This window comes from Hyposmocoma kahamanoa, unplaced genomic scaffold (assembly GCF_003589595.1).
Source record: "Hyposmocoma kahamanoa isolate Upper Pololo Valley unplaced genomic scaffold, ASM358959v1 99067, whole genome shotgun sequence".
NCBI lineage: Eukaryota > Metazoa > Arthropoda > Insecta > Lepidoptera > Cosmopterigidae > Hyposmocoma > Hyposmocoma kahamanoa.
This window is the reverse complement of record NW_020655775.1, coordinates 8,889-26,935: the sequence shown is the minus strand read 5'-3', so window position 1 is coordinate 26,935 and position 18,047 is coordinate 8,889. Positions and strand designations below refer to the sequence as shown.

General features: G+C 37.3%; 1 protein-coding gene across 1 annotated transcript; it reads left to right on the top strand.

The window, feature by feature from the left end:
• Positions 1–930: 930 nt before the first annotated feature.
• LOC113238998 (transcription factor CP2-like) lies at positions 931–17,538 on the top strand. Its single transcript, XM_026475868.1, has 7 exons — positions 931–1,539; positions 8,668–8,723; positions 9,168–9,213; positions 12,592–12,795; positions 13,683–13,757; positions 15,206–15,341; positions 16,393–17,538. Exons 1-7 carry the CDS (start codon positions 1,319–1,321, stop codon positions 16,540–16,542), a joined length of 888 nt encoding a protein of 295 aa, XP_026331653.1. The 5' UTR covers positions 931–1,318; the 3' UTR covers positions 16,543–17,538.
• Positions 17,539–18,047: the final 509 nt, after the last annotated feature.

Sequence of the window (18,047 nt, the reverse complement as noted above, 5' to 3'; positions counted from 1 at the left end):
TCACAAATTCGATAAATAAAATTGACTACGCTTTAAAAACCGATACACGCAAAATGGCGTAATTAAAAAACGTAAGTAATTATTTTACGCGCTATAGCTTGCAACAGCAGCGACCGCGACCGTGCGATGTTAACCGGGATCTTGAATCAATTCGAATATAGTTGCTAGAGCTGCGCAAATTTTGTTGAGAAACTCGAGTTCAAAAATATTATTTTGATTAAGCCAGAACCCAAAGGCAAGAGTGTTGAATATATATTACAACGCATATTAATATTTACATGTTGTATCGTATGTAAAATAATTATCGTAAAAGTAATCATAAAACATATTTTTAGTTTGGTAACAATGCATAAAATGTCCCTTTGCTGAACACCTGTCTACTGTAAGACGGTATCCTTTGTTTAAAACTCAAAACTCAACATAATTAGAAATGATATCATGCGTTTATCTAATTTTAAACTTTTGAAGTGCTATTAGAATATAAACAAATAAAATTTGTCATAAATAAATCCTTGTCAGTATAAAACATCCGCTAATCAATGAAACAAGACACGATTTCATGAATTTAATACTACGTTATCACTTCAACTAGCTTCAAATTTAACATTGATAAGTCGATAACAGACACTTAAAGTTAAAAATAACTGTAACTATAGTTTAACACAACACATTCATCATGATACAATTCATTTAATTAAAAAAGAAACTGCAAAAAAATATATTCCGAAAAAAACGATAATCGAGGTGAAGATGATGTCGCAGTACTATTGTGACGTTGCGATGCACCGACGAGAGCCGGCCGCGGCCCCCGCGAACCGATTCAAACCGGCTCACGACCAATCAGCGGCCGTGCTAGCGTCCTCGCCCAATCAAGATTCATTCCGTCCGTTCGCTCGCATTCGTTTACTTGTCATGTCCTCCATTGTTTTCACAACTATTTTCGCCGATAAATAATATTTGTAGCAACCGGTGAAATCCCGTTTCACTTCAAATCGCTAGCAACGCCTTCTCTTCAGTATTTGTGTAAAGGATTAACTGAAAGTACACGCAATTTGTGTTATATTGTTACGTTAAAGTGGTAAAGTGTGAATTGTCGTTCGCCATCAACAATAATGTTGGATAAGTAAATTGAAAAAGTGACTTTGGTGGTATAAATCGTGAAGATCGTGTGGTTTTCGGTTTTGCTATCCGAACAAATGGTTGCAGAACAGTGCCCGGTGCCAGCTATGTTCGTATCGAGGGTGACAGAATATCATCTTGGATCTGGCGCCTTTATCTTCTTCAACCTGACGAGACAGGATTATAGCTGACGAGTATTATGCTCTTGCTAGAGCAGAGACTAAGTGCACGGCACTTGGGGCGCGGGGTGGTGCTGAAAGCGAGACTCGTTCATGGCGTTGAGGCCAGAGGCTGGCGTATGAAGTTCTCCTTGCTGAAAGCCGAGGTGGAAATTGAAGCCGACCCTGGGACGTATAGAGAATTAGCAAGAAGGCTGAATGCAGCTAATGTCCATGTCAGGCCTGCGCGTCGTTTGACGAAGTAAATATCCGGTTTTCACTATTTTTCACTTTTTTTCAATCTTTAGGTTGCTGCTTCACCGCGTTGAAAGTAGCAAAAACAGTCTCGGTAGCTTGGGAGAGAATCATTATGTTATAAGTTCTAGGTAGAAAAAAAAAATAGTCGGAATGCTTTCGAAAACTTGACCTAGTTTTCTAGGCCTGGTAATAACAGCAACATTATTTGTTTATTGACCAAGAACTTCCTTTTTTACTACATGTTTTTTTTTTAAAGTAGTACGCCTGATGTTGAAGCTACATGCCTATCCAAAACAGTTGCAGTGCCACTCAGAGCTTTAAATCGCAAAGATCTGGGGGGCACTGCCACTGCGTCCGTCACCCTGTGACAAGTTGACAAGTCCCATGTGCCTGAAATTTCACCAGCATCCTTACCCTTTAAAACCGGAACACAGTAATGCTGACATTACTGCTTGGCAGCAGAAATAGGTAAGGTGGCAGTACTTCCCTGAACAAACTTCACGAGGAGCTCTACTGCACAAGAAGCCCTACTGCTACTTCACAAGGACCTCTACTGCTCCTTCACAAGGACCTCTACTGCTACTATGTCTTAAAGAAAGACCAGATACAAGATGTCCTTGCTCAATGTGAACTTAACTTTTGAACAGTCTTCAAACTCGTCCTCCAGGCTGTAATTCAGAGTTAAGAGGATCAAAAGTCTACTCAGAAGTTTTCATGGGAGTATAATAATGCACACACTCAACATTGCCTTGCACTAGGGAAACCCTGTTCGCTGGTGCCATGGACACACAGACAACCACAAATTATACACAAACTCACGAGATAAATAAATGTCGGCCATAATACACAGACAACAACTTCTCTAGCCCAACAGCTTGCGCTGTGAACACTGGATAAGTAATGAGGTCTTTGATTTGGTACCCTGTAGAACCAATTATGGAAATGAAATTTTCTAAATTAATTCAACTCTGTTCGTTATTCTGGTATTCATAGTACAGGAATTCTCTAGGCTGGGACCACATAATTCGCCTGGCAGTGTAACACATTACTATTATTGCAGATAGAACAATCTGCAGTAATTGACATTACAAGACTGACATTGACATCACAAATGTTACAGGTCTTAATAAACACTATATTGCACCCCTCATTGCTCCATTAGATATGGAAAAACATAACCCAAATCATCTCCGATTGGAGATGTAGGTTATATTTTTCTGTAATTTAATCTCAAATTGAAGAGGATGTGGGTTATATTTTTCTGTATCTAATGGAGCAATAAACATGTTTGACATAATTCCGCTTATGCGATCCATCATGAGAGGTGCAATATTATAAAAAAAGCCAAGCAGGATTTATTACAATGTGTTTTGCTAGAAGCGATGTATTTAGGCCACAGAAAAATGTTGTTTACAAAACATAAACAACAACAAAGAATTGTTAACAATTGTGTTGTGAATTGCACAACACATTCTAAGAATTCTCTCATATATTTTGAAAACATCAAAGATATTTTAGGCAAAAAGTTATTGTTTACCACAAACTTCATTAAACCAATCCAATAGGATCGCAATTGCCCCATGTACTTTTTGTGGACCAATTATGTTATTTTTAGTTATAGCCTTTATTGCTGATTAATTAACAATAATATGCCATGTTTTTTTAATATACTTTTTCGATACGATGTTTTTTGAATGAATAAACTTGCATTATTATTATTAGGCTGGCACTGTGACCATCAGCTGATCTAGTGTGATCACCACTAATTGCAGTCCGAAGCCAAGACCCACAGCATTAAGGAACTGAAGGACTCTGACCTGAATAAACTTGTATACTAACTTATCTAATATAGAAACATTATATGACATGTTTAATATTACTCAAATTCTAAGTTAACTTGGTAACTTCAGCTTGTCCTAAGACATAGGCCTTTTCCAGAGATATTTATCCCTATCTCATACTATTACGGACCAGTGGATCAGTGACAGTCATCTTCACAATGTCGTAAATTACTTGTAAGGGGCAATATATATGCTTCTATAATAAGATTCCGGTTGATATTCAAAATATGCCATTCACGAGGTTTAAAATTAAAGTGAAACAAATACTTTGGATGACATAGTGACCCGTTTAGTTCCTGCAGGTATTCTCAATCCAAGATGAAATAAATGTTGTAAATGATAAATGTATTCAATTACAACTACAACTATTGAGGAAATAACTAGGCTAACTATCCTGCTATATAGAAAGAATAGCCATTCATACTAATAAACTAGCTAGCGCATTGTGTGTACCACCACGGACGAGAAGATTGAAACATTTGGGATTCAACTAACTGAGCTGAATAGTTTCCTACATAAAGGCAACCCACTGTTGGAAGGTTATGCCTGGCATGCCAAAATACATTTAAAAAATGAACTGCTTATGGTCTCGCATAAGACCTATTATTATGTATGTATGTAGTATGTGTTGCCAAAAAGAGAAGAAAAAAAAATGTATTCAAATGTATATTTACAATGAGCAACCCCTAGAATTTCTTGCTCATATTTTTTATTTTATTTTATTTTTATTTGCTCATAATTTGCCTTACAAATGAACAGTAGAGTTTAATCATTATGACTATTTCAAGTGTAAGGAAGTGTGTAAGCAAATTGCTTAACTATGAAATAAAGATGATTGACAACTCAAACATCAGGTGGAGTGAACCAGGAAAGCTCACGTAACATTTGATTATTTATATACTAAGATATCGACGACGCCAAGAGAGAATGTGCTGAAGGTAATATTTCCGTCCTGTGATGTATTATTATTAGGGTGATTTAATTCGGGGGCTTATGCAGCCCCTTATCACTGTAATCATCAACTGATCTATAGTGATCACCACCAATGAACTGCCTCTATGGCCAAAGGGTTACCATGTATGGCCTACATTTAATTCTGTCGTGAGTATGGGTTGTCTATGTGTGTGTCCATGGCACCCGCGACATAGGGTTTCCCTAGTACGGGGCTATGTTAAGTGTGTTCGTTATTAATTACAGTTCGGAGCCGAAGCCCATAGGATCAAAGAACTGACAGACTTCCTAGCTCTGACAGTTTTTATGTCCTCTGGTCGTAGTCTGTGACTTTCACAGTAGCACCGGAGTTTGATATTGTGTAAGAAAAATAAAAACAATACTTGAATACGCACACAACCACACCAATAGTCTGGTCTCAAACTAGGGAAATCGGCAACAGAACCCACTCTAAGGCACGCCACAGTCAAAACAGAATCAATTTGGAAAAATTCATTTTCTAAATCCTGGCAGGAATCCAACCAGGAACCTCTTCATCCATGACCCACAGTGCAAACCGTTGCGCGATCAAGGCCGTTAATAATATAACAATAACATTTATACACGCATACAGTAAAGGCAACAATGTATTAAAGTATGAAATTTATACTTGTATAATATATGAAGTTTTAAAACTGGCACTTGACACAAGATAGAGGTCTTGTCTCTTATGAAGCAAAATGGTTAAAATTTTTGTATTACATTTATAAAATTTTACATTTATTTCATGTATTAAATTTTTGGATTGACCGAACAAGTCGTGCACTTGGTATCAAAAAAAGTTGTTTACGGTGTTTTGACATCATTTATCTATAACTTATTAAATTGAAATTTTAATTGTTGTTTAATTGTTACTTATTTTATAAAAAAAACTTACCTCAAAAGTTGATGGAATTACACCTATTTGCTAAGTTTTGTGGAAATCGGTTACCGGATAGTGCGCCAAATTCGGAATCATCCCCTAGTTTGCCACACTTAAATGCGAAATATTTTTTTTGAAATTTAAATGGGACAATACTAAGGTACCCTTTTTTCAACGAAAAAAGATTTCTCAAAATCCGTTCAGAAATGCCGGGAATTATCGAGGAACATAAAAAAAAAATACTGCCGAATAGAGAATCTCCTCCTTATTTTCAAGTCGGTTAAAACATCTGCTCTGTCAGATATTTGAAATTCCAATTACTTAACAAATTGTCAGGTAGCAATCGAAATACATATACAAAATACCTAATTGCATTTCAATTCGTAATAATTCAAATGGCGCCTAGCTCTGTCTTGCTAGGCACAGACACCCAAAAAATACTGTCATAATCCAATTCTCACAGGCGTGATATCATGGTTAAGATCATATTATGTCCACACACTCAACAAGTGTTTAATTCAGTCTCTAGATCTGAAAATAGATCTTTTTTAATGCATGCCAAGGTTAACTGTGTTGTATTTGCTATTTTTTACAGTTGTTTGTAAAATACTTTACAACCTCGGAGGATTATATTACTAACAGCTTTTATTCCATGACTTTTGGTAATTCATCAGAAAAACATTTCAGTTGATCTCTCTAAACGCTGGTAACACTGTGTCGTAACAAAAGAAAGCGCTAGAGTAAATACCGGTCGATGCAAAACGCAGGAACGGGAATGGGAGTCGTCGAGAGCACGCTTGCACTTTTAAGCACCCACAGTCGAATCACTACGTACATTTTGATTTGTATGTCCAGGAAGATGACGTCGTTAATCTATATATGGCGCTGGTATCTCTTTTTTTTTGCCATACAATTTTTAAATAATTCTGAACCCGAAATATATTTCAAAATGTGTATTGAAGTTATTCAAAACATTTTGTATAAAAACAGGAACCCTGAAAGCATGAATTTTGTTTTTTGTTTAATAACTTCAAATGACGGGACGAACAAGTCGTGCGTTTGATTGTATGCTATACGTCTGTCCATAACAGTTGAAGTGCCATTCTCCATTAGCGCCCAAATACAAATTAGCGTTAAAAAAAGTAAAATTTTTTTGTAAACCTTTAGAAACTAGCCTCCTTAAGAGAAAATTATGAAGCAAAACAAGCTTTTAGTTTATTTTATATGAAAAAAAAATGCCGTCCTAAAATGGGAACAATGGGCTCAAGCGGTGTCAAAAAATTTGTAACAATATTTGTCGGTGCACAAAGACTTGATGCACTTTCTATATTGCCAACGCGCTTATTTGTGGCTCAACAGCTATTTGCACATCGTAATTGTTAAGCCAACTTCTGAGCGTAGTGATCAACACCAATGTACTGTAGATTTAGCACCAAAGGAGTGACATAACCGTTAAACTGCTGCAGCTGATCTAGCTTCGTATCATTGGTCAGGAGGTGTATACGCCGTGTATTAGCTAGTGCTAGGTCCAGCTTGTAGCGGAACAAAACACCACCAGTTTTTGCCTCGAATGGCAGTGTGATACAAAAAGATTGGTCAGCTTGATTTATCCTGCTGGTACGTTTGAAATCACGCGGGATACCCATGTCAACTTTCTATATATTCACAGCGCTTTATATTTTTATTTTCACCAGGGAAAGGTCATCATCATAATCAGAGCTCATCGTGCAAATACCTTAGCTATGCAGACGACATGGTTTTGTTGGCTCCTTCGATAAGTGCCTTAAGAAAATTGCTTAAGATATGTGAGGGTTATGCCGGGGCCCATGGGCTCAGACATAACGCAAAAAAAAGTGAGCTCCTGATGTTCCAGTCTCGGGGTCACAAGATCACGTCAGTACCACCCGTATATTTGAACGGTGTTGCGTTAAATAGAGTTACGCGATTTAAATATCTTGGCCACTGGGTGTCGGAGGATCTCACGGATAATGAGGACATAGAGAGAGAGCGACGGGCGTTGGCTGTTAGAAGCAATATGTTGGCACGCAGATTCGCACGTTGCACAGTACCTGTGAAGGTGACACTTTTCAAGGCATTCTGTCAATGTTTCTATACGTGTAATCTGTGGGGTCAACTTTACGCAGAAGACAATCAACGCCCTGCGCGTTCAGTACAACAATGCGTTCAGGGTTTTATATAATTTTTGAAATACTATTGTCAAGCCATAGAACGAACAGAATTTGGTTGATTGGGTAAAATCGATAGTCAAAATTGGTACGGTTTTACTCTTCATGTGTATTACAAATCTGGTACCAGTAGATATTTCTTAGTTTTTCCTTTGCAGACAATTTCAGTTGTTCGATAACGAGTTTGCCGTCGATTATTAGATCTCGTTACATAAGTATAGTACTTTACATCGGTGAGCGCACTCGGTTCCAGGGGAAATGCCCCCAAATCTATCTCCACATCATGGTCTTTCTCATCCATTACAGCTTTAATAACTTTCTGAAGCCCATAGTAATAATTGTGGCAATTTCGACATACGATACTTTACGTAGGAGGGATCGATAACACAACAGTGAATGAAGCAAAATTCTAGTTTTAATGTTTTATATTCGCAGTTTACTTAAAAACTGCTACACAATGGCTAGTCACTGACAAACCATTATTAACTTAGCAGAATACACATTAACAATTAATTAATTGTCAATTGCGCTTCTCGTAACTAACAATTGATCAATCGTTAATCGCGTATTCTACAATTAACAATTAATCAATTTTCAATCTTTTCTATGTTTTTTATTAACAATTAAAACTGACAATTATGATAAATTCATAGGGCGTTCTAACACACCCCCTAACCCACACCGTACCCACCCCCTAATCCACCTGCTGACCCACCCCCTAAACCACCTCTAACCCACTCTTACCCCCCAAATCCAAACCCTAACTCACCCTTAACCCCCACAAACCAAACCCTAACCCCCAACCCAAACCCTAACCCCCCAACTCAAATCGTAACCCACGCCCTTACTCAAACTTTCGATTTTAATTGTTAGTTTCAATTGTTTCTTAGAACAACTAAAAAAATTAATTGCAATTAAAATCAATTCAATTGAATCAATTGCAATTAAATCACTTGCGAAGTGTCGCAATTGATTTAATTTCAATTGATTTTTTTAAATCTGATTGAATTTCTGATTGAAATTTAATTGATTTACGCCTAACACTGAATACCAAACGGACAAAATCCTGCCATTGGCAATGTCGACACACAACTGATATGATTTAAAATTAGTGAATTGGGGCCCTGGGATGTTTAAAAAGTCTCTGCCTGGTTGGGGTTAATGTAACTCGTACTTTTCTAGCACCTATTTTTAGCTGAGCGTCTTCAATTTGGTGAACAATACAATACAAGCCATGTTTTCGTTTGTTGCAGTGTGGCCCCAAAGACAAGTCCAGTCACAGTGAACAAGCCTGTCCTACCACAACCTGGTGAGTACGTTTTCGATTCATTTATGACGCACAACCCGGTGTACAAATCTGATGGAAAGCGGCATTTTTCGTATTAGAAAAAACGTAAACAAAAAGATATCGTAAACCTCTTTTTACAGGCGACAAATTACAGTAAAGAAAAAACATCGCCAGAATTAATTATTTATTTAGAATTAACGAGAATGAATATTTATACATGACACGATGATATATATATATATTATATATATATCATCATATGTATATATTTTTAATCTGTTAAATGTGTGAAGCCTTATTTCGTTAAGTTTTTTTTATCGCAAAAGTCTTTGAAATAGATTTCAAAATTTTAAATTTAATTTCTAATGTGAATATTACGTGCAAGTAAACAAGTAAAAGTGTTTAATGCTATAAAAACGAAATTATAGTATTAGTTTTTTTATTTTATTTTAATTTTCTTTACAGCTATTCTTGCCTCTTCGAATCAGATGAAACCATTGTATTGCCAGGAGTAAGTATCTGTTTAATTTATTAAACTCTATTTTTCTTTACCTTAGAATGAAAACGTCGCATACACGTTTTCACATAGTTCGTGTTTACTGATTTTTGTTAGAGAAAAATTTATAAACTTCTTGCTCAAGCAACAAAACTAGTGGAATATTTTCACAAAGCAATATATGAATATCATGGTAGTAAAAATATCACGGTATTCCAAATCAATATTGCAAAAGCGACAACTCTGACAGCCGCTGGGTAGCTGTAAAGGTATCTGGATGAGTGGAAATCTTCATAGATTTCTCACAGGTGGCTTTGGCAAAAAAAGTCATCAAAACCATAAACTAAGTTAGTCTGCAACGAGCATATAGATTCATACGGTTGCTGACTCGTTCCGTAGCTCTGTTGGGCGAGCGATATCCCCGGTACAGCGACGTCGCTAGTTCGAGATAACTGCATCGAAGGAACTTCCCTTTGTGTTTGTTCGGTCTTTGTGTCAATCATACATTTTAAAGTTGCCTAGATTTCATTCCGTCTTCCCCTTTCCATCATCGGGGACTAGACGTAGGCGTTCCACCGGATATTCGAAGGATTGGCACGAAGCGCTTCGCTTCCACATTTATATGACGAACGGCTATGGAGTGGAATTCAGGGAATTCCTTGCAAACTTGTCCCCTGATCGGTATAACTTGGGCGAAGACCCAAAAAATTTGCCTTGAAAAACCTTGAAAAGTCAAAGCTAGAGTGAATAGGCATTATTTAGGTGTGCATGCTCCATCGTCGACTTCATCGTCACTTTCTATCAGGTGAGATGGAGGTCAAATGTGCACTTGTAATAATAAAAAAATTAATTGGTTGATAAAAACACGATTCTCACAAATGTACATGCACCTCAGTCGCTGACCCACTATACATTGCCCTGACTCATTCTTTTGGGTTTTTTTTATAGTCGAAAAATATGTGTTGCACTTTTATTCGGACGCCTGACTATATGTTTCGAAATTCCTTTTTGCAATACAATAAAGTGGATAACAACTCCCCACAGAGACTAAAGGATCCTTCACAGGACCCAACCACTCCCACGAGTAGTACACAATTAATTATCTGTTTGCCCAACCAATTAACGTCCGACGCGGATGTTGCCCAACGAACAATTGATCTGACGCATTCCACAGCAATTTTACTTGTAGAATGCGCCTGGGTCATCGCTGTTTATCATTCATAGACAGCTTTTGATAAATGCTCATAACGCTTATCGCTACAACAGCTTGTTGGTATTCAGGTTTTTGTATTTGACACATGCGACACACCTGTCCATGACAGTTGCAGTGCTTTTAAATCGCATAGATATGAGAGGCACTGCCATTGCACCCGTCACCCTGAGACAAAGTTGACAAGTAGCATGGGCCTGTATGATGCAATGCTTTTTAGTAGCCGTAGGGCTCCTTGTAAACGAGTTCGTCCAGGGAAGTACTGCCACCTTACCTATTTCTGCCACCAAGCATTAATGCTCACATTAATGTTTTGGAGGTTAAGGTGTGAAATTACAGGCACATGGGACTTATCAAATTATGTCTCAAGGTGACGGGCGCAGTGGCACGGCCCCTCAGATCTTTGCGATTTGAAGCTCTGAGTGGCACTGCAACTGTTATGGACAGACGTATAGTTTACCATCAGGCGCACAACTTTTTAGTCCCGTCACTTGTTATAATAAAAAATCATAATCTCAGTGCAGAGTACTAAAAAAACCGACCTCAAAAGTACGGGGAATCACATATAATTGCCAAGTTTTATTGATATCGGTTACCGGAACGTGCGCAAACCTGGTTTCATTCCCTAGTTCGCCACTATACGGGACTCGACATAGGAGATAATAAAAATCGGTTCTCTCTACTCAAAGTATATTGAGAGAGAATGACAGATATAAACGCCTTGAATTGGAGAATAGCAAAATTAACCATTAAAGTAATTGCTGCTTATAATAAAATTTAGGCGCTATTTATAAAAATGAATTTTCATGCGTGAACAGCCATTAAGTGTGGATGATTTTCTTCAAAATTAAATGAGACCAATATACCTCTTTCCAACAAAAAAAAATAATCATGAAAATCGGTTCACAAATACCGGAGTTATGGCGTAACATACATAAAAAAAAACATACAGTCGAATTGAGAACCTCCTCCTTTTTTTGAAGTCGGTTAAAAAAGGTTTCATTTGTATATAATGTGGAACTACAAGTTTATTCGTCGCTGTAGACACCGCAATTGTACACTATTTATTATTCATAATACTACAAAAATTCCAGCAAAAATTTTTAATCCTAACTACAAATGATACGCGCACCGATCACACGGCAAAAAGTGTAAAAAGGATCAATCAATCAATTTATTTATTTGTCAGAATAAGGTACATTACGATCTTATTATAAATAAATCCAACTTATTCTATCGTAGTCGGCCATTGACTTACAAATAAATGGACGACGGGTCTAATACAAAAACCACGAAAAAAATGTCCCAAGTCAACCTATTTAAACGTAGTGACATGTAAAGGAATATGAAAAAGCTAAAACGTTGAATTTAAATTAAGAATTTTAAAGTACTGTCTAATTTTGCTTGCTTCGCTGTCAGTCGAACAAACGAAGACTAAAGCGTGAATGACGCTCTGTATACGATTTTAACGCCCTATAAGTTCGGACACTTTTTAGCGCGGACCCGACGTCCATATAATTGTAAGTCAATGTAGTCGGCATACCAATATGTATGTTTTACTACATATTATATAGAATAGAACAGGCAGAGAATGAAATTCAATTGAATATTAATTCTATTTAATTGAATAATAATTATTAATTATAATTACATTTTTATTTATTATATTAACGTAGCAGAACCTACTTTGCGTTTAACCAACAGCTCGAAGTTTTCTGTTGTTTTAGCATCCATTCTTTATACATATCGACTCATCCGAAGAACAGAGTCCGATGTGATTGTACAGCGAAAATAGAATAAGTACGTTACGAGAATAATTTCCTTATTCAAACTAAGGCCTACGTTTAAGGTGTTTTGAGAATTTGTTTTCATTCATTCATTTCGGAAATATTAAATCGAGCGAAACGGTCGATCTGACATTCACAGCGAAAAAGAACGAACGAAATGTAGTATGTCCTGAGAACAAGTAGTCTTGCACATAGATCTTTGTTCTACGGATGAGTCGATATGTTTGAGTATATAATTATGATGATTTGCATGTTTTAACTGGCGGTGGAAGATCGTTCCAACATTTAGAAGCGGCAAAGCTGAAGCTGCTCTAAACGAATGTAATCTAGAAGTAGGGGACAATTTTAGACTCAGCCCTCCGTTCTATCATATAACCAATATTTATCTTCCAACAGTGGCGAGATGAAAGTAAACTCTCCGCCGTGCCACTCGCCTGGCGCCATCTTGCCAGACTTGCCCCAGCCGGCCGAAGACCCTGACAAGAATTGCGGCCTGGCCAAAGAGGCTTCTGCATCGGAGACTCAGGCTTGGTTATCTAGACATCGGTTTGCCCAGCACGCGAGTACTTTTGCCAACTTTTCTGGTGCTGATTTGCTCAGGTAAGGTTCTCAGTTACTCTCCTTCAGATTCTGACAAGAATTATCTGACCAAAAAGGCCGTTTAATGTAAACAATAGTACATTATGAATTAGGTAAATAAGAAATTACTAACGAGAGTCTATTAGAATGCTTCGAGGTTTGGAATTTTTTATCGCCAGTGCTCCATACAACGTTTTTCATTGTATTTGCGAGGAAATAAATGTAATGATAATTTATTTCTTGTATGAATAAGTCGACCCCTCCTACGTAAATATCGTATGTCGAAATTGCCAAGTTTACAGGGAATCGTTTTAAAATTTTGAATTCACAGAAATGAGCATGACACGTGACTAGAATTTCTCAGTTTTATTCACATAGAGTATTATAAAATTCTAGATATCGGTTAGATGAACAACCACAATTTATTTTATAATTACACTCATTTCAGTGAATTCATAACTTCAAAACGCTCCTCTGTAAACTTGGCAATTTCAACATACGATACTTTATGTAGGAGGGGTCGAAATGTCGCTTCACAACACAACTACAGATTTTGCTAATAGCTGGTTTTTTTTAAATATGTATATAACAAATGGCCAGTTATTCTTCCATATATAAGACAACTCACAATGTTTAGTTTTTTTCTATGCTTCAAACTTATATGCAATGATTCAGATTTTTCGAGCATTTCCATTTTATAGATATAGATTACACTCAAGTCAAATCGACAACTTAGTCTATTGAAATGTGATAGTTATTGCAAGTATTAAGCATTTTAAACTGAACAATTGGCTAAAATAGCTTTTATTAACACATAGTACTAGTAATTCCATAGTTGGAGGTAACGGAAGACATTGGCTAGCAGATATTTAACAATATTCACTGCAAACTTTGTTTTCTTACTACAGGCTGTCTCGTGACGACATCATCCAGATTTGTGGACTCGCCGACGGTATACGTCTGTTCAACGCTCTACACGCCAAGTAAGTCACTTATAAAACTACCTGCCTGTCTGTAGGTAACCTGCACGTCGAAATAGTTTAGATTTTAGGTTTACATTAACAATATAAGTAACAATTATTTATTTGCCAAACCGTAGAGCGCCCCTAGCGGTCACAACTCGAACTAATTTTTTTGTTAGCGCTTGTCAATACTGGACCCGAAACTAAATACACCACATACAGGGGTTTATTACCTATGGCTGGTTAAAATACCATGAAAGTTTCCGTATACAAATGTGTGTATGTATTTATAACTTTCATAAACTGCTTAATATCGGTCGTTCGTTCCGTGGCTTAATTAATGACGCACACACACTCAACATAGCCTCGTACTAGGGAAACCCTGTGTGGCGGCTGCCATAGACACACACATAGACATCCACAAATTACACCTAAACTCACGAGAGAAATAAATGTAGGCCATACAAATATTTCTCCCGGCCCGGGAATCGAACCTGGGACCTCTGCGAGGCAGTCCGGCATGGTAACCATTCGGCCATGGAGGCAGTTAAAGTTGATTGGCATAGCGTCGGGCATGGTTTGCTAGAAGACGTCGGTTCGAATCCGGCCGGATCGAACGAATTTTTTCTAAGTGTTCGTTCTTTGTATTAATAATTATAAGAAATTAGTGGAGTAATTTCACAAAATATAATTTAATATCATGGTTGAGAAACATCTTGAGATTCAATAAAACACTTTAACTACTTTCACTATTTACCACACTTATATTTTAACTATTCTTTTTATCAGAAAAACATAAAAAATATTTTCAATTTATCTGCTGATAATTCTAAATCAACAGATAAATTGAAAATATTGCTTTGCTACTTGTTCTTTCTGGCTGCGCTGTTATATATCATTTCCAGTTCCCTTTACAATGATTTGTTACATTTATTATTTAATAACATTTATCTTAAGTATTTTTCTCATCGCACACAAAACGCGACTCAAACGCATGTAATATATGATATTCTGGCAACACTATCCTCCCTCTTACCTGCTCCCTGCTACCTCAAAAGCTGTCGTCCGAGTTGAAAAAACTTAGTGCGCAGTTTACGCGAGTGTTAGCAAAATTAATTATAAAAGCTTATTAAACAATTATTAAAATCCGCTTAAACTTATCTACGCAATAAAGAAAGTGTAAACATGTATAAGAAAACCTTGGACATTAGTTATAGTCAATAGCTGGATGTGCAGGTGCCTTCACGAGGTAAGTCCTGGCCCCTCCACTTTCTTTCGAAGGCAGAATTGAGCGAACATATCAAAAATATAGCGACTAAAATTTTGTTCCGGGATGCCAGGGCTTCAGAGGGACGTAACATCTACTTCTGCGTATTCCAAGTTTTGCGTCGGACCCCTTAATATGTCAAGTTGTTGATCCCGTGTATGAGTTAAGTAGGATCCCGCTGATATTCTCCATTGCTGCGCAGGCGCATCGAGCCCCGCCTGACGGTGTACGTGTGCCCCGCGGGCAGCAACATTTACTCCGCGCTCTACCTGCACGCCTGTCGCGCGCCGGAGCTGCTGCGCAAGCTCAACCAGCTGCTGCCTCAACAGGCGCACAAGGTCGGTACTGAAAAAAGAAAAAATTGAAAAAAAGAATTTGCAAATCAGTTTGGATTTTGCAAATTTAGCGATTTGTTTTTATAATTTTAATAATATTAAGTGATGGGACGAACATGTCGTGCGCCTGATGGTAAGCTACACGTCTATCCATAACAGTTGTAGTGCCACTCAGAGTTTTAAATCGCAAAGATCTGCGGGACACTGCCACTGCGTCCATCACCCGAGACATGAGTTGACAAGTCATGTGCCTGTAATTTCACCAGCACCCTCACTTACCCTTCAAAACTGGAACCCAGTAATGCTGACATTACTGCTTGACGGCAGAAATAAGTAGGGTTGCAGGTTTTACAGTATATTATATTAAATAATACATTTTACGAAGACTTGGCTTGCGAATAATTTACACAATTTCTTATTTCACTTTTGATGTACCATGCATTTAAAGATAAATTTATACAATACCATAAACAAATAATAACAATTGGAACTGATAAAAGTAAAAAATATAACATATAATAGTTAAATTTTATATTTTATGTAATCAAGCAAAAAATCATCAATATTGTAGTAGAATTGAGTAACTAACAAATTACACAATTTCATTTTAAATTGTCTACAATTTAATTCTTTAACAGCATCCGTTTTATTAAATAATTTGGGTGCTAATACGAACATCGTTCTGTAAAATTCCAAATCTGGGCCATGTTTGAGCCGCATTCCTACTTTATTCCTTGTATTTGTAGGATTATCTAGTTTTGATTATATTAAAGTTGCCTAGATTTTGTTTCACATAAACACAGGCCTCGTAAATATAAATCGATGGTGCGGCTAAAATCTTCAGTATCCTAAAGTAAGGTACAAAACTCTCAACCATAAGTACATTTGTGAATATTATTTGGTAGCAATGTTTCTTGCTAATGGCGAAGGAAAAAATCGTGATAAAAACCTCTCGAGACCCGTACCCAGCGATGGAACGTATAGTTGATTGACGCTGACGCAGTCACCATTTACCTAAAAGTGTTCGAATGTAAACAAGGAACGTGCCCAACAGGAGTGCGAGGCGGTGCTGGTGTCGGGCCCCAACGGCGCGCGCGTGCGCCTCACAGACGAGCTGGTGCGTCACCTGCCCGACAACGCCACCTTCCGCCTCGACAGGCTTGATGACACCAATGCCTTGCTTCTATCCGCCACCAACAACTAGGTCGCAGCCAAACTTGGCGCCGACCGCGTTGACCTCAAGAACGGTACTCGAGTTTCTTCTGAGAAGTAATCGTATCGGAGCTGGATAGTGTTTAAATCCGATGCCAATATAAGTTTAAATGATGCCAATATTGTGTTAAGTTGACACAGAATCGCATTGCCCCAATGTCTTAGCGTGGAGTCTAAAGCATCTGCGGTGCCAATATCTTCGTGTGGAGTCAATGTTGTATGTGACCAAATATCGTGTGGTGTCAAGTGGTATTTGTGACGCCAATATAGTTTGATGTCCGGATTATCTATAATGCCAATATAGTGTTTAGTTGACACAGTACCGCGTTGCCCCAATGTCTTTGCGTGGAGTCTACGTTGAGTCTAGACTATCAGTGTTGCCAATATCTTCGTGTGAAGTCAAGGTTGTCTGTGACCCAATATCTTTTGATGTCCAGATTATCTATGATGCCAATATTGTGAGCTATCAAGGTTATTTGTGATGCCAATTTCGTTTGACGTCCAAATTATCTGTGATGCCAATATCGTGCAGTGTCAAGGCCATCTGTAGTGCCAATACTTTCGCGTACAGTCAACTATGTGTATACGGTATTGCCGGCCGGAATTTAATAATTAATTTAATTTCTATTATTAAAATTTTGTAAAATCGAGTAGCTTTGACAAGTTACCAACCTTGGCCCAGTAATGTTTATACAAATGCAAACTATGTGTAATATTTCACCGAATTTTGTGGATTTCTATCGATTATGTTGTTATAGTGTTATTATTGGTCGATATGATTTGGAAAAATGATTGTCTCCTATTTATAATAAATTCGAACGTCTATTGACAATCTATAATAAAAATAGTAGGTACAGTCGCCTGCATGAAACCTATTCACATAGCAAGAAAATATTCATATAATGTTTTGTTCAATTTGACAAATGTTCAACCTGTGAATAACAACTATTCAATGAAAGATTCTGTAGTTATGGTTGTTTTTTCGCTAGATGTTTACATGTTAATGCAGGCGACTGTACTATCTATAAATTGTCGTTATAGATGTTGTAGTTTTTGGTCTAATTTCGAGTTTAATTGTAAACAGTATTTTAGACATTTTTGTATTATAAAGGCGGAAGATATCATGACCTTGTGTATTCAGCTGTAGCCGTATGAGAAACCACCGCTGGTCATGGGTCGCTAAAGAATGGCCGTAATATTACACTTTCAAAATACATTTCTGGGAAACTGACAAAATAGGTTTACACGTTTAACATAACTATTTTTTAATATCTCTCGGCAATTGTCGTGTTTCGGCAAGAAATTGCGTGCTCGGTGTTTGAAGTAAGTGATCTGATTCTAGTTCAGCCTGTGAACTGAACTGGTTCTTTTAGTTCGTCTTGTCCTTGCTCGGACATTGAACGAACATTCTAGCCACAGATTACTTTAATAATTACTACATAACAGATAGAAAATTGAAAATACCTACGCTATAATAGCCTACTAAATCGGACTAAC